This window comes from Salvelinus fontinalis, chromosome 12 (genome assembly GCF_029448725.1).
Source record: "Salvelinus fontinalis isolate EN_2023a chromosome 12, ASM2944872v1, whole genome shotgun sequence".
Classification (NCBI taxonomy): Eukaryota; Metazoa; Chordata; class Actinopteri; order Salmoniformes; family Salmonidae; genus Salvelinus; species Salvelinus fontinalis.
In genome coordinates this window covers 10,710,024-10,728,995 of record NC_074676.1, presented here as the reverse complement: position 1 = coordinate 10,728,995, position 18,972 = coordinate 10,710,024, and the positions used below count along the sequence as shown (strand labels likewise).

General features: G+C 42.8%; 2 protein-coding genes and 1 pseudogene across 17 annotated transcripts in view; 1 reads left to right on the top strand and 2 right to left on the bottom strand.

The window, feature by feature from the left end:
* Positions 1–723: 723 nt before the first annotated feature.
* Positions 724–7,596, top strand: LOC129866772 (NADH-cytochrome b5 reductase 2-like). Its single transcript, XM_055939646.1, has 9 exons — positions 724–848; positions 1,119–1,259; positions 1,520–1,592; positions 1,779–1,885; positions 2,061–2,190; positions 2,348–2,431; positions 2,631–2,716; positions 2,969–3,068; positions 6,950–7,596. Exons 1-9 carry the CDS (start codon positions 837–839, stop codon positions 7,120–7,122), a joined length of 906 nt encoding a protein of 301 aa, XP_055795621.1. The 5' UTR covers positions 724–836; the 3' UTR covers positions 7,123–7,596.
* A 7,776-nt stretch (positions 7,597–15,372) lies between these two features.
* LOC129866773 (uncharacterized) lies at positions 15,373–16,733 on the bottom strand (annotated as a pseudogene).
* LOC129866770 (liprin-beta-2-like) overlaps positions 15,373–18,972 on the bottom strand; it is a 124,310-nt gene continuing 120,710 nt past the window's right edge. For 14 of the 16 annotated variants that reach the window (XM_055939632.1, XM_055939636.1, XM_055939635.1 and 11 more), the window contains 2 exons: positions 16,979–17,038; positions 15,373–16,772 (listed from right to left, as the gene is read on the bottom strand). In XM_055939632.1, coding sequence (XP_055795607.1) covers positions 16,749–16,772; positions 16,979–17,038 — 84 coding nt within the window. In that variant the 3' untranslated portion in view covers positions 15,373–16,748. Of the gene's footprint in view, positions 16,773–16,978; positions 18,711–18,972 lie in introns of all 16 variants that reach the window. The other 2 variants (XR_008761529.1, XR_008761530.1) reach the window with 1 other exon arrangement.

Sequence of the window (18,972 nt, the reverse complement as noted above, 5' to 3'; positions counted from 1 at the left end):
TGAATTTACCACATGAGAACTCCTATCAGGTTGTAGAAACATCTCAAGGATGATCAATGGAGACTGGATGCACATGAGCTCAATTTCTAGTCTCATAGCCAAGTGTCTGAATACTTGTGTAAATAAGGTATTTCAGTTTTTTATTTGTAATAAATGATTACAATTTCTAAAAACCTGTTTTCACTTTGTCATTATGGGGTATTGTGTGTCGATTGATGAGGTGGAAAAAATTATTTAATCCATTTTAGAAAAAGGCTGTAACATAACAAAATGTGTAAAAAGTCAAGGAGTCAGAATACTTTCCGAATGCACTGTATACCAAATTGCATGAATCTAGTTCAACAGTCCAGAAGTGATAAGCCTAAGTGTGCTATAGTGTCATAAACTTGCTTGGAGCTATTTTCATTGATCAGACCATACACATGCACACACACAGTCTCTCTCTCTCTCTCTCTCTCTCTCTCGCACACACACACACACACACACACACACACACACACACACACACACACACACACACACTCTAAACCAGTGTCCCAACCCCTGAGTGATCTGAGAGTGGCGTGATTTTGGACCATTCACCTCTACATGTATGTATTACTCAGTTGTGCGTCGTCATGGCTTTGTCATAGGGATTTCTTCTCTCCTATTGGTCCGTCAGCCCTCTATTACCTTTCCTCCAGCTGGCTCCCCCTCCCCTAGGTGTCCTTGGTGCAAAGGTCTGACTCCAGGGCCAGAGCCTAGCTCAGCCCAAACTCACTGCCTGGATCCTGATCACACTGACCACACTGCAGAGGCAGACAGAGAGCAACACACCTGACACGCACTTACCCGTCATGGAGAGTCTGGTGAGAATGAGTCTTCACTCTTTACTCTACTTTATTTGTCACTTCTTTTCTTTCTTCCTATTTGCCACATACACTCAAATAAAAGGTGACATTTTGTACTGTCACCTCATTTAAAACATTTGATCTCAAATCCAAAATACTGGAGTATAGAGCCAAATTAAATGTTTTTGCTTCACTGTCCAAATAAGTACATAGGGGAGTGAATTTGTCAGTCCACTGTGTTTTCCACCGTATTCTGTATTCATGGTTGTCCGTGATTTTGATTGGCAGACAGTACCTGTTGTGGTTGGAACGTCTGTGGTGGTCCTCTCTGGGCTCTACTTCCTCCTCCGAGGTGATAAGGAGAAGAAGCTTCCACAGACACTACAAGATTCTACAGTTAAATATCCACTGCCACTCATAGAGAAAGAGGTACGCCTAGAGTTACATGCCTTTCTCTACTTGTTTTAGAGTTAGTATGATCCTATACCTGCAAGGAAATAATTCAGATCATTCTGATTCTGACACAGGATTGTCACAAATAACTGATTGATTTAAATAATAGTTCAAGTTTAACTAAGCTGCTATTAACTTTGTCTGCCAATGATTTTCAAACGCAGGATATTCCCACCCACAAAGATTTTTGAATGGCTGAAATGTTACAGTACTCCCATTTTGCTGTTTCTGCGCAGGATATAAGCCATGACACAAAGCGCTTTCGCTTTGGCCTTCCCTCTCCCACACATGTCCTTGGACTGCCAGTAGGTACTGAGGCTACACTACACACCCACTTCATTCATCAGGCGGCGCAACAGCACCGATATCCCATCAGGCCAGAGACCTACTTATCTGGGCATATCAGGACTTATAAATACCACAAGAGCTGACTGAGAAGATAGTACTATCCTGCTCCTGCCCCTTTCACCCCATGTACCCTTTCCGCCCACCCAGGACAGCATGTGTACCTGTCAGCTAAGGTGAATGGGAGCCTGGTCATCCGGGCCTACACTCCTGTCTCCAGTGATGAGGACCAGGGCTTTGTTGACCTGGTGGTCAAGGTACTCTTATTCAACAGATCATTTGAGTTTGTTCAGACTTGTTACAAGATAACAGCAAGGATCTGGCACCATAAAGATGGATGTGTATGAATGGTTAGAATTGCATTTCAATCAGTTGAATGACTTGTAAAACTATTCATCATTTGACATTGATCTTGTGCCCATGGTTTCCAAGGTGTACTACAAAAACACTCATCGTAACTATCCTGACGGAGGCAAGATGTCCCAGTACCTGGACGCCATGAGCATTGGGGACAAAATAGATTTCAGAGGACCTAATGGACTCCTTGTATACACAGGAAATGGTGTGTGTGTCTGTGTGTGATCTAGTCATTCTAGTCATGTATACTATGCTGTTTCGTCATGACATTATCATTTTGTGACCAACAGAGGGCAATGTATTACAATGCACCAGCCCTTTCTCAATTTACTTAATTTAAACAGATTTCTCCTATTTTTAAGGTAAATTTGCCATTCGACCTGATAAGAAGTCTGAGGCCAAGGTCCGCAAGTTTAAACATGTGGGAATGATCGCTGGTGGAACAGGTATGGACCTCATATCTTTAAAATGTATGTGTCAGGTATTTATACAGAAATATGTGGGTAGCATAAATCTTTCAGGATGAGATGTCTTTTTCTTCTTGATGATAACATGATTTGTGTAACTGTTTCAGCACAAGTCATATGTTCTGTGAAGCAGAGCTGAAAATTGTAAATTGGCATAAATGTCCCGGTGCTTTTTCAGGGATAACCCCCATGCTGCAGCTGATTCGCAGTATTACAGGAGACCCTGCAGACAACACCAAGTGCTCGCTCATATTTGCCAACCAGGTCAGTTGCACCAGGGCACTTGTCCAAGTCTGAGGAAGAACCTGAGTCATATCCCACACACTATGAACCATCATGGTGGATTATCAATGAAGTGGGCACAAAGCTTGTTATGAATACAAAATCAATGACAATAATCTGATGATAGACAACCAAGATCAATGTCACCTTTTGGAATGGTCTAACAAAACCAAATGACATACTGTAGCATATGTAACACCTGTAAACCTTAATCTAATGATGATTCTCCCCCAGACTGAGAAGGATATCCTACTGCGGGATGAACTAGAGGAGGTGCTGAAGAGTCACTCTGACCAACTCAACCTGTCCTACACTCTGGACAAGCCTCCACAGGGTAAGACCATAGTGTTCCATAATGACAAAGAGAAAGCTAAGGGGTTGTCATGGGCTAATGCCTTTGTATCGTCCTTGTTGAACTGCAATAAATCATTTTTACCATGCCGTCTTACCATATTATAATACCCTTTGTATGGTGACAAGAACCAACAAATCCCAAAAGGTGGACCTGCAGCAACCCTTTTGAACTGGTTTATTAAATTGTGACTGATGCAAGCTGAATTAATGGGAATCCTTCCCCCTTTAGTCATTTCCCAACATCACTATGATCTTAATGTTCTATTTATGTTATGTTTTGCCATGTGACCCACCAGCTATACTGTAGCTTCCTCGTATGGTACAGTATGCAAATGAAGCTACAGCTAATTGTCTGTCCTGGAACTCGTTAATTACTTCCACAAGAAGGAAACTCAAGGTTAACCCCAGTTCTCTGATATACGAGTGAGATGTATCACTATGGGATTTTCTCCAGGCGGATCACTACTGGAAATAACCAATCACACAATGTATTTCGGAGACAGACAGGTTGAGTGGCAAATAGGGTGAGCCCCTCCTCTGGTTATTCTCAAGCATGCCTCTCTTCCTTGCGCCTTTGGCAAGCAGAGAAATGCGGCGATACATCTCACTCATTATCAGAGAACCAGTTCTCTTTCAAATATGCGTTTCGATGAATAACTATGGGATATGGCCAACTCTCATATCACAGACATGCTCTCCAAAGCCAGGGTAGTCCCAAAATTATCATCCCTCAGAGGCTCTGACACTGAGGACAGTATGCGTCAGCGAGGGTGTAGTGACATCCAGTACGTAAAACCTCATAAATGTCTGAGGGGTGACCCAACATGCCGCATCGTAAATCTCTTTTATAGAGATGCCTTTGAACAGTGCCCAAGAGGTAGCCATACCTCTGGTGGAATGACCCCTCAGGCCCACCAGCGGCTGTAAACCCTTGCTATTATACTCCGAAATCCAATGGGATAACTGTTGACAAGAGAGGGGCCTACCCTTGCAGGGAGGCGCACAGGAAATGAAGAGCTGGTTGCTCATTCGTAATGCTCTTGTTCTATCCCAGTAAATGCGCAAAGAGCGTACTGGACATAAACGGTATTCTTCCATAGAAGTGAAGGGCGGTGGGTGGAAAGCCACAAGCTCTAAGGCGAGACAATTATATTTATCACTGACCTTAGGTATAAAGGTGGGGTTAGGCAAAAAGTTTACCTCGTATAATCCTGGGGAAAACTGTAGGCACGAATGATGAACTGACAGAGCGTGCTGCTCAATCACTCGCTTTGTAGACATGAGGTCAATCTGTAAAGCGGTTTTAAAGGAGAGCTATTTCCTCTCCACGCTTTCCAGCAGCTCAAAAGGCTGTTGTGAGATGGCCTCAAGCACAATACACAGGTCCCAAGACGGGTTAAAGGCTTGGAGACTGGGCATAATTGACGAGCTCCCTTCATAAAACAACAGAGGATGTTTCCCTACTGTGTTATTGTCGAAGCCTATATGACAGAAATGAAGATCGAGGGGCTCTTCCAGTGACGGAGAGCCAAGAGACATTCTGAGATCAATGATATCTCTCGATTGATGTGACGTCGTATACACAGACATTGGGAAGATACCCAACGCTGGAAGTCTCTCATTCTCAGTATGTGGTACAACTGAGATGGTGGACGCCATTAACCCAAGAACTCTGAGACACGTTCTGAGTGTGACCGAGCACCCACTGTGGAACAGGGAGTGGCACTGTCGGAACGACGTGATGCAGTCTTCCAATAGTGTAGCCTGATAAGAGAGAGAATTTGCCTATGTTTCTATCAGCTCTTTTTCTGGTTGATCTTGAACCCTAACTCGGCGAGGTGTGTTACACGGAAAGACGTATCTCGCACTGCTTGCTTCTGTTTTGGGGAGAAAAGCAGGTAATCGTCTATGTAGGCCGAGACATAGTCCCTTGGTTCTCAGGGGTGTTAGAGCCAGCTCTACACTCTTGCTGAATGTCCGGGGAGCTGGTGCTAGCCCGAAAGGGACAGCAAGGTATTGGTTGGCTGTGCCCTGAAGCCTCCTGTGTGCTGGCAGAATACTTATGTGAAAAGAAGTGACCTGTAGGTCGACTGAAGAGAACCAGTCGCCTTGACGAATAGAGCGAGACAGCGCATTGAGCGTAAGCATACGGAACGTGAACTTCCTCAGATAGCTCTTGAGGACCCTTAGGTTCAGAATGGTGCGCATCCCTCCCCCCAAACACTTTTTTGGAAACCAGGAAGTACCCCTTCCGTCTTTCCTGTGAGTGGACGCATAGGAATGAGCCGCTGCCCAAGGGGTAGGGTTTTAGGAGGGGGGGGGGGGGGGGGGGGATCTGTGCTCCACCCAAAAGTGGACAGGCCAGGTGTTGGCTGCTCCTCTCTGCCGCCAGGGACGTACTCCTATGTCGGATGCTCCTTCTTCCCCACACTGTCGGCCTCTGTTGGGAGACCCGAACTGTGGGTTTGCTGCCTTCTGCGTCATGGAAAACCCTGGTGCCAGTGTGTTGCCCTCTCCCTGCCGCGAAGCCTTGGCTCGTGGAGCGGTAGAATGGGTTGCCACGGTACCCAGGTCTGTGGGGCAGAGGCTGGACACGTGCCCATCTCTAGCAGCAAATCATCCTGGTAAGCCAACAGTAGCGACGTTACGTTCAACGCCCGTACTGAATGTGCCGCAGACATGTAGACCATTAAGGACATGGAGGAGCTGGGTTTTGCCAAATGTCTGGTAGTTGAGCCGTCACTGGCCAACCACCTCAATCCCAGTGCCTCGTAACTGACTGACACTATTCTCCTTGGGAAGACTACCAGAGGTTTGCCAAAGCCCAGCTCCTCCATGTCCTTAACGTCCATGTTAGCAAAGTGCCTAGTTTGGACCCTCCTGGACAAAGGCTTGTCCGCAGTTGTCTAGCTTCCGTTTGAGGGACACTCAATATGGAACCTGGCCTCTGCCTGTTTGCAGACATCGATAAGCCCAAATGTGTCATCAGGCAACGATGCTCCGCTGAAGGCGGAGATTAGCCATGCCATCATCATTTCCCTTGTCGATAACGAGGGTCCCCCGTCTCCTTCCTCCACTGCTATATCTTGAAACAGCTGGTGGAGGTCCTCTGGGTATCCATTACCTCGGCCCAGGTGGGTTGGGGTTGTGGGGTAGCCTCCTCGCTCGAAGGCTGAGGTCGGTAGTAGGAAATTCCCTACAGTGCGCGCAGGACTCGGGTTTAATCTTTCGACAAACAAATTGTTTCTCTCAACCGTCGAGCTGTAAAGCCAGGACGGTCAGTCTAGTCAACACGGCACAAGGGAACGTGGGTGGAACTAAACGAGATAGGTGAGCTAGAAATTCTATCTTTCCAGGTAGAAAAGCTAGTTTGGTGGTATAGCTGGCCTTGTGGTGAGCTAGCCAGCATAGCTAAGCCTTTCAGCGAGAACTAGCCAAGTCTCAGTAGCTAGCCGTGTGACGCTAGCTACCACAGGAGACTTAGCGAGTAGAACAATGCAAAAGAGCTTATTTTACACGAAGCAAAAACATTCCTTTCGGTCGGTGAGTTCAACACAAAAGATGAGAGCTAAGGTCCTACTTTCAGCGGCATTAACTACAAAGGCTGGAAGACTGGGATCAAGTCGTGCTGAAGAGAGCCTCCGGAGCTTAGTGATCTTAGCAAGGAAGAGTGACGAGAATAACCAGAGGACGGGCGAGTGGCGCGTTATAAAGGGAAAGGGGCTCAACCCATAGTGATACGTCGAAACAAGTATTTGAAAGCGAACATGTCTTCGGTAACAAGGTGTTATAATTTCATTGGCCTGCATAGCTGATTCTTATCTGTTGATTAAAAGCCTGTGTCTTTTCCTCTGATTGCAGACTGGAAGTACAGCTCAGGGTTTGTGAATGCTAATATGATGAAAGAGCACCTTCCCCCGGCATCCAACGATGTGCTCATTGTCATGTGTGGGCCACCCCCCATGATCCAGCATGCATGCCTCCCCAACCTTTCCACTCTGGGCTACAAGACAGAGAACACATTCACATACTAGTAACTCCCAGGCCCTTCAACTAGGCATAGAACCCCATATATACATTCAACTACACCAGGACATTTGAGACCATTTGTTATATTGAATTATGCGTGTAGAACATAATGTAAAAGCCTACACTACAAGACCAAAGAGATATTTTCCAGGGTTTTTAATAAAAAAAATGTACTATTTGCATGTTTAACCTTCAAAGAACAGTTTGAACTGTTTCGTGTGAGAAATACTGTAATAAGGTTGGTTGGGTTTTGGAATGTTTGAACTGTTCCAGTAATAATTTGTCTAGATAAGTACTGTATCTAAAGCTTTTGGACGTGCTATTATTAACCCTCCTGCTGTGTTCGGGTTGAATTGGACCGATTTACAAGTTTTCTCTCTGAAAAATGTAGTTAATTTAATCTGATTGTCATAAGGTTCCATGACTTTGTCCACACAGGGCATCTGAACACACACAATACATTTGGATGATATTCATTACATTTTGGGTGTTTTATTTAACTTTTGGTACACGTGTAGTGTTCCCGGTCAAAAATGACCGGTCATTAGAAATGAATGGGTGAGACTACAATTAATGTATAAAAATGAGTTCAGGCACATGCCCATTCATCAGATGGACACATTTCCTCTCCCAGACCCCCACATGCATGTGTGTTTGAGCGCATACACACACACACCTCACTCCCCTTCTTGGCTTCCATGGCAACCCCCACGGGAACCTTTCCCCAATATAATCTTTCCCCCACGGGAACCACACCTGTTGGCATTCTCACAAACAATCGCAACATTGTTTCAATAATATATAGAACTTTTCTCGCAGCTCTGGTATATAAAGCTTTTTTGAGGCCTTGCTGACAATTCATTCTGTGGCAGCACAATGACCAAACGATATACTGTATGTGAGGCTTTTGATCATATCTTTGATCATAACACTGGTGAGGAGAGAGTCCTTGTTAAACTTTGATACAAAGTAGTCTGTGATAAATAGCACAATACGTTTCATCGGAGTATTTGTTATTGTCAAAACAATCCATACATTATGCTTTTTTTTAACTCAAAAATGAGTTGTATGAGCTCATGTCAATGAGGCCTACAGGCAATAAATAGCAAATAGAAGTTCAAAACTTGTAATGTTCACAAGAACTTGAGTTGATAAAAAATCGAACACAACATTAGGTGATAATATATGTATTATTATGGATTTATAATCAGCTATAATGGGGCGGTCATTTTGGACCGGGAACACAGAATTAATTAACATGAAACGAACACAACAGGAGGGTTAATCATTAAATCCATCTCTAAACATAGTCTGTCTTTGTAGTATTGGGTAAAATGAGTAATATTATTATTTGCACCTACTTCTACTGTATACAGTCACCTACAAAATGATTGGCAACGTTGATAAAGATGAGTAAAAAATACTCTATAATATAAATAATACAAATACTGAACTATGTTCAAAACAATGGGGAAATTCTATATATTTTTTTAAAGCTAATAGAATTGATAAGAGAAAGAGAAGTAATAAAAACAATTGTCAAAAAGGTGGGTGTCAAAATGACTGGCACCCCTTAGGATTCTTTTAAATAAAATCAAACAAAATGAAATCCGCATTAACATTGTACTTTTTTTGTTCATCTTAGCTTAAGGAACTGCATTGTGGCCTTCAAAACTTCTTGTTTCAGAGGGGTGTAAAAATGTGGTCAAATCAATTTGTCATCCAGAACCATGGGGAAAGGCAAATAACTCACAAATGAAAAGAGACAAATGGTTTTTGAACTCCATAAATCAGGCAATGGGTACAAACAAATAGCAAAAACTATAAATATACCACTTACCACTATTAGGGTAATAATTGAAGTGGCACTCCAGTCTCCCTTTCACCTGATTTACACACCTCTCAAGATGTGGTCCAAGTATGTCATATTAAAGTACAGGTAGGGCCTTCCCTCTTTTTTTCTCAATTTCTCCTCTTTATTGCCCTACTCCTTGAAGTTTGCAGTTGTCTAAAATATAACATTTTGCTCAAAACATATTATTGTGTGTACTTCGCTTTCAACAGTAAAAGTTCAAACATCTTTAAGAAGATTAAAGCCACTGGAACATGGTTCCATGCCAATAAGCTATTTGGAAGGGTTGCCAGAAAAAAAGACTTTATTGTGCATCCAACAAATGTAAACGCCTGGGTCTCATTTATCAATCATGCTTAGGCACAAATCTGTGCGTAAACCATGCGTGGGATCATTTCCACACAAAGTGTGAGATCTATCAATATGAACGTTTTCTTGAGTTTTTCGCACAGCCGTGTGTACACACAGTACCAAGTGGTGGAATAAGGGAACTGCTTGTCAAGCATAGAAAGGGGGAAATATATGAAAGAACTTCTGTGAAATTGTGAGAGTAATAATTAAAAAAAAATTGATTTCATTGTATGTCCATTGTGAATTCATGCAATATATCTTCACTGGTTATATCATATAATTTGACCACATCAGTGCATTTGGTACGATAATAATCCATATAAAGTACAGTAATTGGTCAATTAGAGGCACGTCATCAGCAAAAAGAACAGTAACACATACAATTTCCATACACCATCGCACAACAGGTTGAAGTCAAGAGAGGCTTCTTTGCCATGATGTCATCAATGGGTTCCTGAATACGAACGGATCAATAGACGGCACCCACATCGCCATGAAGGCACCATCCCAAAACTAGTTCAGCTATGTCACATAAAAGGCAAAAGACGCTGCTGAATATGGTGGCAAAGTGGCCAGGCCAGGTCAAATCAATCAAATTTTATTTGTCACATGCAGATGTTAATGCGAGTGTAGCGAAATGCTTGTGCTTCTAGTTCCGACCATGCAGTAATGTCTAACAAGTAATCTAACCTAACAATTTCACAACAACTACCTTAAACACACAAGTGTAAAGGAATTAATAAGAATATGAACATAAAAATATATGAATGAGTGATGGCCGAACAGCATAGGCAAGATGCATTAGATGGTATAGAGTACAGTATATACATATGAGATGAGTAATGTAGGGTATGAAAACATTATATAAAGTGGCATTGTTTAAAGTGGCTAGAGTTAAATCAGTATGTTGGCAGCAGCCACTCAATGTTAGTGATGGCTGTTTAATAGTCTGATGGCCTTGAGATAGAAGCTGTTTTTCAGTCTCTCGGCCCCCGCTTTGATGCACCTGTACTGACCTCGCCTTCTGGATGATAGCGGGGTGAACAGGCAGTGGCTCGGGTGGTTGTTGTCCTTGATGATCTTTTTGGCCTTCCTGTGACATCGGGTGGTGTTGGTGTCCTGGAGGGCAGGTAGTTTGCCCCCGGCGATGCGTTGTGCAGACCTCACTACCCTCTGGAGAGCCTTACTGTTGTGGGCGGAGCAGTTGCCGTACCAGGTGGTGATACAGCCCGACAGGATGCTCTCGATTGTGCATCTGTAAAAGTGTTTTTGTGAGTGTTTTTGGTGACAAGCCAAATTTCTTCAGCCTCCTGAGGTTGAAGAGGCGCTGCAGGGCCTTCTACACCATGCATTCTGTGTGGGTGGACCTTTTCAGTTTGTCCGTGATATGTACGCCGAGGAACAAAAAACTTTCCACCCTCTCCACTACTGCCCCGTCGATGTGGATAGGGGGCTGCTCCCTCTGCTGTTTCCTGAAGTCCACGATCAGCTCCTTTGTTTTGTTGACATTGAGTGTGAGGTTATTTTCCTGACACCATACTCTGAGGGCCCTCACCTCCTCCCTGTACGCCGTCTCGTCGTCGTTGGTAATCAAACCTACCACTGTAGTGTCATCTGCAAACTTGATGATTGAGTTGGAGGCGTGCATGGCCACGCAGTCATGGGTGAACAGGGAGTACAGGAGAGGGCTGAGAACGCACCCTTGTGGGGCCCCAGTACCCGGTACTATGGTGTTAAATGCTGAGCTGTAGTCGATGAACAGCATTCTTACATAGGTATTCCTCTTGTCCAGATGGGTTAGGGCAGTGTGCAGTCTGATTGTGATTGTGTAGTCTGTGGACCTATTGGGGCAGTAAGCAAATTGGAGTGGGTCTAGGGTGTCAGGTAGGGTGGAGATGATATTGTCCTTGACTAGTCTCTCAAAGCACTTCATGATGACGGAAGTGATTGCTACGGGGCGGTAGTCATTTAGCTCAGTTACCTTCGCTTTCTTGGGAACAGGAACAATGGTGGCCCTCTTCAGGTTTTGGTAGCGGGCCATGTTAGTGGCACTGTATTGTCCTCAAAGCGAGCAAAGTTGTTTAGTTTATCTGGGAGCAAGACATCGTGGTCCGCGACGGGGCTGGTTTTTCTTTTGTAGTCCGTGATTGACTGTAGACCCTGCCACATACCTCTCATGTCTGAGCCGTTGAATTGCGACTACTTTCTCTCTATACTGACACTTAGCTTGTTTGATTGCCTTGCGGAGGGAATAGCTACACTGTTTGTATTCGGTCATGTTTCCGGTCACCTTGCCCTGATTAAAAGCAGTGGTTCGCGCTTTCAGTTTTGCGTGAATGCTGCCATCAATCCACGGTTTCTGGTTGGGGAATGTTTTAATAGACGCTGTGGGTACAACATCACCGATGCACTTGCTAATAAACTCGCTCACCGAATCAGTGTATTCATCAATGTTGTTGTTCGGTGCTATGCAGAACATATCCCAGTCCACGTGATCGAAGCAATCTTGAAGCGTGGAATCCGATTGGTCGGACCAGCGTTGAACAGACCTGAGCACGGGTGCTTCCTGTTTTAGTTTCTGTCTATAGGCTGGGAGCAACAAAATGGAGTCGTGGTCAACTTTTCCGAAAGGAGGGCGGGGGAGGGCCTTATATGCGTCGCGGAAGTTAGAATAACAATGATCGAGGGTTTTGCCAGCCCGGGTTGCGCAATCGATATGCTGATAAAATTTTGGGAGCCTTGTTTTCAGATTAGCCTTTTTAAAATCCACAGCTACAATAAATGCAGCCTAAGGATATGTGGTTTCCAGTTTACATAGAGTCAAATGAAGTTCGTTCAGGGCCATCGATGTGTCTGTTTGGGGGGAATATACACGACTGTGATTATAATCGAAGAGAATTCTCTTGGTAGATAATGCGGTCGGCATTTGATTGTGAGGAATTCTAAGTCAGGTGAACAAAAGGACTTGAGTTCCTGTATGTTGTTATGATCTCACGACGCCTCGTTAATCATAAGGCATACACCCCTGCCCTTCTTCTTACCAGAGAGATGCTTGTTTCTGTCGGCGCGATGCGTGAAGAAACCAGGTGGCTGTACCGACTCCGATAGCGTGTCTCGAGTGAGCCATGTTTCCGTGAAACAACAAACAGTACAGTCTCTGATGTCTCTCTGGAAGGCAACCCTTGCTCGGATTTCATCTACCTTTGTTGTCAAGAGACTGGACATTTGCGAGTAGTATGCTCGGGAGCGGTGCGCGATGTGTCCGTCTACGGAGCCTGACCAGAAGACCGCTCCGTCTGCCCCTTCTGCGGCGCTGTTGTTTTGTGTCGCCGGCTGGGATCCGATCCATTGTCCTGGGTGGTGGGCCAAACAGAAGATCCGCTTCGGGAAAGTCGTATTTCTGGTCGTAATGTTGGTGAGTTGACGTTGCTCTTATATCCAATAGTTCCTCCCGACTGTATGTAATAAAACCTACGATTTCCTGGGGTAACAATGTAAGAAATAACACATAAAAAACAAAATACTGCATAGTTTCCTAGGAACGTGAAGCGAGGCGGCCATCTGTCGGCACCGGATGCTGGCTAATTTAGAATGCATGACTCGTTAATTCTGCAGAACAGCAATGTTGGTCTAAATGCCTACAGGGGGGAGTTGTTGAGGATGGATGGCTTATTGGTGAGTGTTGCCTACTCATTTTAAATACATTTGCCATCTCGAATGCAACTTAAATAATTTGTCCTAATGGTCCTCTCTTTTTAACTTCTTATGGCTGCAGGGGGCGTATTGAAAAACTGGAAAATATGTGCACATTTTCAAACGGCCTCTTAATCAATTTTTGCTGTTACAATATGCATATATTTACTACTATTGGATAGAAAACAGTCTCTAGTTTCTAAAAACGTTTGAATTTTTTCTCTAAGTGGAACAGAACTATTCTTACAGCCCATTTCCTATCCGGAATTGAGATTTCCAAATGCGAGGTCTCTCTTTAAGAGCTTGTCTATAAAAGGTCATGTCACTTAGGACTGTAGAAACACGTCATACGCCTTCCTCTGGGTGTCATGCGGAAGTGAGAGCAGAAAGGACTTGAATATTTCGTCCAGGGACTGAACACAACATCTTGGAGTGAGACCTGCGCACTTAATTATTTTTTCTGGTCACGAAGTAGAACATGGACTCGGCTCCTGCACGACGCTCGTTAAAGGTGAATATGATCTCTGGCTTCGATATTATTTGATACATGTCACAAAATCATCCTAAAGTATTTTCAATATAGTTTAATTATATTATTGAAATTTATTCTGGACTTTAGACGTGATGCGACGCAAGAATTGTTTGAAGAAAGAGAGGTTAGCGCCGCACGGCCAGTGTGCTTGCTAATTCAAGAGGGTAATAGTTTGTTCTGGATCCCAAACAAAGACTGTACTGGACAATGGACCCCTTTACAACATTCTGATGGAATATCAACAAAGATAAGGACCCAATTTGGGATGCTTTTTCATATATCTGTCGAACTGTGCTATGCTACCGTTTGACTAGAATCAATACTGCCGTGTGCTAGCTAATGTAGTAAGCTAATATAACGATATATTGTGTTTTCGCTGTAAAACACTTCAAAAATCGGAAATATTGGCTCTATTCACACGATCTTTGTCTTTCATTAGCTATCCACCATATATTTTTCTGAAATGTTTTATGATGTATAATTAGTAGTTGACGTTGGTGTCTGTATTTTCTCTGGCTACTCCCGTGCGATTTCAGACTGTAGCTATGATGGGAGCAGTAATGTAAAACTGATTTATAACTAAAATATGCACATTTTTTGAACAAAACATAGATTTATTGTGTAACATGTTATAGGACTGTCATCTGAGGTAGTGTTTTGTAGGTTATTTAGGTTGGTTCTAGGTTAGTTAGGTTGGCTTGTGCATGCTACTTGCATCCTACTTGTGCTGTGAAAAATGTCTGTCCTCTTTTTTATTTGGTGGTGAGCTAACATAAATATATGTGGTGTTTTCTCTGTAAAACATTTTAAAAAATCGGACATGTTGGCTGGATTCACAAGATGTTTATCTTTCAAATGCTGTATTGGACTTGTTAATGTGTGAAAGCTAAATATTTAAAAAAAATAGATTTTGAATTTCGCGCCCTGCACTTGAGCTGGATGTTGTCATAGGTGTACCGGCGTCGGGCTGCAGCCATAACTTAACTATGTTTTTATTTTTACTGATCAAGCCCCAACCGAGCGAGCCAAATAAAAACTTTTGGTCAGTCTCGGAAAAGTTTATTTTTGTCGTCGTTTTGTTTTCGGATTTGACCATATTAATGACCAATGGCTCGTATTTCTGTGTGTTTATTAAATTATAATTAAGTATATGATTTGATATTTGATAGAGCAGTCTGACTGAGCGGTCGTAGTCAGCAGCAGGCTCGTAAGCATTCATTCAAACAGCAGCTCTTAGCAATGCTGGGATGCACAGCGCTGTTTATGACTTCAAGACTATCAACTCCCGAGATTAGGCTGGCAATATGAAAGTGCCTATAAGAACACCCAATAGTCAAAGGTATATGAAATACAAATGGTATAGAGAGAAATAGTCCTATAATTCCTATAGTAACTACAACCTAAAACTTCTTAACTGGGAATATTGAAGACTCATGTTAAAAGGAACCAACAGCTTTCATATGTTCTCATGTTCTGAGCAAGGAACTTAAACGTTAGCTTTTTTACATGGCACATATTGCACTTTTACTTTCTTCTCCAACACTGTGTTTTTGCATTATTTAAACCAAATTGAACATGTTTCATTATTTATTTGAGACTAAATAGATTTTATTTATGTATTATATTAAGTTAAAATAAAAGTGTTCATTGTTCATTCAGTATTGTTGTAATTGTCATTTATTACAAATATATATATAAAAATCGGCCGATTAATCGGTATCAGCTTTTTTTGATCCTCCAATAATCGGTATCGGCATTGAAAAATCCTAATCGGTCAACCTCTACTCAACATACATTTTCCTTTTCTACACAAGATAACTCAAGACATCCAGAAATACATATTTTATTTATTTTCCAACTCCATCCTCTTTTTTTGATTTTTGTTTCACTACTTTTAACAAAAAAGAATCCACCTTAATCAAATGAACAGTCACTGACTTAGAATCATGTTATGGGTGAAGATATCACAATGTGATCAGTCATTAAATCCATCATAGAAAATAAAATATTTTATGGCAAATCATATTTGCTGTATTGTAAGCTGTAGAAAGGTTTTAATGTCATTTGGTAGTGATAAGAGAAATCCCACACTGGTGCGTTGCCAGTGAAATGTTAAGCCCATTAAAATAAATACTAAACACAAGGGGTGTGAGCAGCTGCCAGCAGGCATGGGTCAGTAGTTTACACATGAGACATGGACATAGGCCAATTTCAGCACACTGGGTCCCCGAGTCCCAGGCAAGCATAAACCCACCAAGCACAACTGTCCCCCCCCCCCCCCCCCCCCCCATTTGAAACACTACAGTAGACACAGAGAAATGTAACAAATGGTTGCACGGTCATCGATCATACTGGTCAAGTAAACTTGATGAGCAGAGTTAAAGGGTCACTGTCTCTCTTGGTGACAAAAGCCTGTAGCGTTCCTGTGGGCGGCGTATGCAAGAACCTGGACCCTTTTAAAGAAATTCTCAATGAGTGCCCGGTTGTCCTTAGTCTTCCTATAGCATTGTGACATTTGTTTCTCAGCACCCCATAGATGTTGCCGGTGCCTTGCGGCCAAATAGGAGAAAGAGGGAGTAGCAGTCATCACCGATGGAGACGCACAAATCCACCATCCTCTCTGCCTTGTTCCTATTAGCAGACTCCGTCTTGGCCATCTTGCTTGGATTCAGTATATACCTCCGGGGGGGGGGGGGGGGGATCTGCACGGCTATCTAGATGTGGGGGTTCTTGGTGGGCCTCTCCAGCACAGTCCACACCCAGTCAGCACCCAGAAAGATGCCCTGCTGCTTTGTCATTGCGGTGCAGTTGGAGGAGTCGGTCATGTGGAGGTGGCTGCTCTGGGTAATGTAGGTTATTAGGAAGATCTCGTTGAGGGCTGTGGGGCTGGAACATGTCCTCTGGGTCCCGCGAAACAGGAGGTACTCCTGGGTCCTGGCGGCAGCTATCCCCACACAGTATTTGGATAGAGGGACAAAATCGTTGGGCTTGTTGAGGATTCTCCACAGGGTGGATAATACACTGGGTATGTCCGAGGCTAGTGGCTTGCTCTCTCTCCTCCCCCACAGGGTTGAGAAATTGAAGTTCATGTTGGGAATGGTCATGGTCGAGGCTGGTGGCTTCTCCCACCAGGTTGAGATTATCTTGGGAATGTCCAGGGCTGGTTGTTTGCTCTCTATCTTCCCCATGTCTACAGGATTAGGTCAGAGGGTGGTTTCCCTTATGACCTGCACATATGATAACAGCAGTATAGTTTATTGTTGTAGAAATTATAATTTACATGAAAAAAGTTACATAGGTTATACTTGTGTAATAACATGGATTGAAGGTACATACGGGTACTCAACCCTAATAGAACCCTCAACCCTAAAAATACTTTAATTGTACTATGTTTGCTCTAGAATGGTGAAAAAAAAAGTCAATTAAAACTCACCAGTATGGGTCTGCCTTTGATGTTTGGAACAGCTCCAGCCCCTCTCTCCTCTCTGAAACCCTAGTGAGATATTGTGATGTGCTGGGTTGATGCAGATTAACCTGCAATAGGATCCTAATACTGTACAGGTTATGCCAGGGCTTGGACACTTCACCGGGCTACCTAACACAGGCTTCCCTTAGTATTTCCTCTCTTACAGAAGCGATCCTCCATTCTAGTGACTGTTAAAGGGACTTAAAGGACTACATCTGCCTATGCAATTATATGCGAATTATGTGTTGAAACATAGAAAAAACTGTTTCTTATTGGTCATATACAAATGAGCTGTATTAAGTGTTGGTGTGTTTGTTTGCAGTATGTCTTAGTGCCTTGTTTGCATCATGGATGTGTCCAGGTAATGGGTTGTTCCATGAAATTAGTCCCTTTTGCATCCTTTTGATATTTTAAGAAGAAACTGTGCATAAATATGGCATTTTAAAAGACTGTTATATTAAATGAAGTGGCCTTTAATATAGACCACATTAATAGTTCAATGCATCTGGTTTTAAATATGCCTAAAGACTTGCTAAAGTGCCAAAATTCTGCATTTTGACATGTCCCTCTGATTTTAACCCACTTAACCCCAACATTTCTCCAAGTTTTCACCTTCATTGAAAGCCCTAGTTATTTTGTTGCTTTGTCAAAGTAATTTCTGAATATTATTATTTAATTCATGGTTTTTGTGATTTATTTTAAGGTAAAAAAAGAAAGAAAGAAATGTCCCTCATTTTAAGGTCAACCCTGTTACGTGAACTGAACTCTCGTTGTAATATGGTGAAACTATTCCTTTTGGAACATAAAAAAAAGGAGAAACATTGAACATCTTAAAGTCAAATCATAGTGTAAAAGCAGGCGAGCTGGTTCTACTCTTGTAGGATGAGCATAACACGTCAACCCTGTCACCCATAGATAGACAGGCTAGAAATGTTTTAACAATTTCCTTTTTTGAAGCTTGCATTCATTTGACCCCTCCCCTCTCACAAGAGGATTTATGGCTGATTTAAGATGAAATCGTCAACCCTGTTTCAATAAACCCGGTTACTTTATTTGCCACTCAATAGGCACTTGCTATTATCTTTTTTTTCTTCATTTAACCTCTTGAGATGGGAAAACATGTTTTTTTCTTAAGTTGAACATGTGCTCTTCATGACAGAATGTTAAAATATATATATATATATATTTTAACCACATTAAACTACCCAAAAGGGAATAATTTAGTGGAACGACCCTAATCAAAAAAGTAGTAAAATAGTACAAAATAATACAGTGTGTGCAATCTTACAGGCTAGATTGCATAGGGGAAAAGCATGTCCTAATAGCTCAAGTGGCATGTTGTAGGCCTATACCTTTCACCAAAAATACAAAACACATGCTATTTACTCTAGTTTGGGGAAGGGCTACACACCAATGACGCATGTAAAACAGAATTCCTTCACCGTTCATTGTGTTCATGTCACTAATACAGAAGTAGTATTCATTATAGTCCTGTATTATGATGAGGTAAGGGGTATGGCCAGTTGAGATTGCTGGTAAAGCCTCCTGCATTGAGGTTAGGTTGAGGTATGAGGCAGATAGAGTTTTCCCTTGGTTGATTGGCTGCGTTAATTAGTGTGGCCAGCGTAGCGTCCTCTCAGACTAGTGCTGTTTGAGCCCGTCTCATCTCCTTCAGAACTTCGTCTCGGCTTAGCAAATACTGAAAGCAAGAAGGGCCAGGGGCTGGGGTTAGCAGGAAGCATTATTCTGCAATGTTTGTCAGTTAAAGGCTTTAGAGTAATGTCCCTAACTTTAAAATCTACTTGTCGAAACCGGTTTATTCAGTTGAAACCTTCACTGTCAGGAAATATAAGAACAACATAGCACTGTAGCATTGAGGAGAAATACAAAACATAACAGCAAGTGGCGTAGCGCAGTTTTGCGAGGCCCCACCCGCAAAGTCTGAGCAAGGCAGCTAACTT

Coding starts and splice junctions, on each gene's coding strand:
- LOC129866772 (XM_055939646.1), top strand. Junction 1,260..1,519: donor TGCCACTCATAGAGAAAGAG/GTACGCCTAGAG, acceptor GTTTCTGCGCAG/GATATAAGCCATGACACAAA. Junction 2,191..2,347: donor CCTTGTATACACAGGAAATG/GTGTGTGTGTCT, acceptor CCTATTTTTAAG/GTAAATTTGCCATTCGACCT.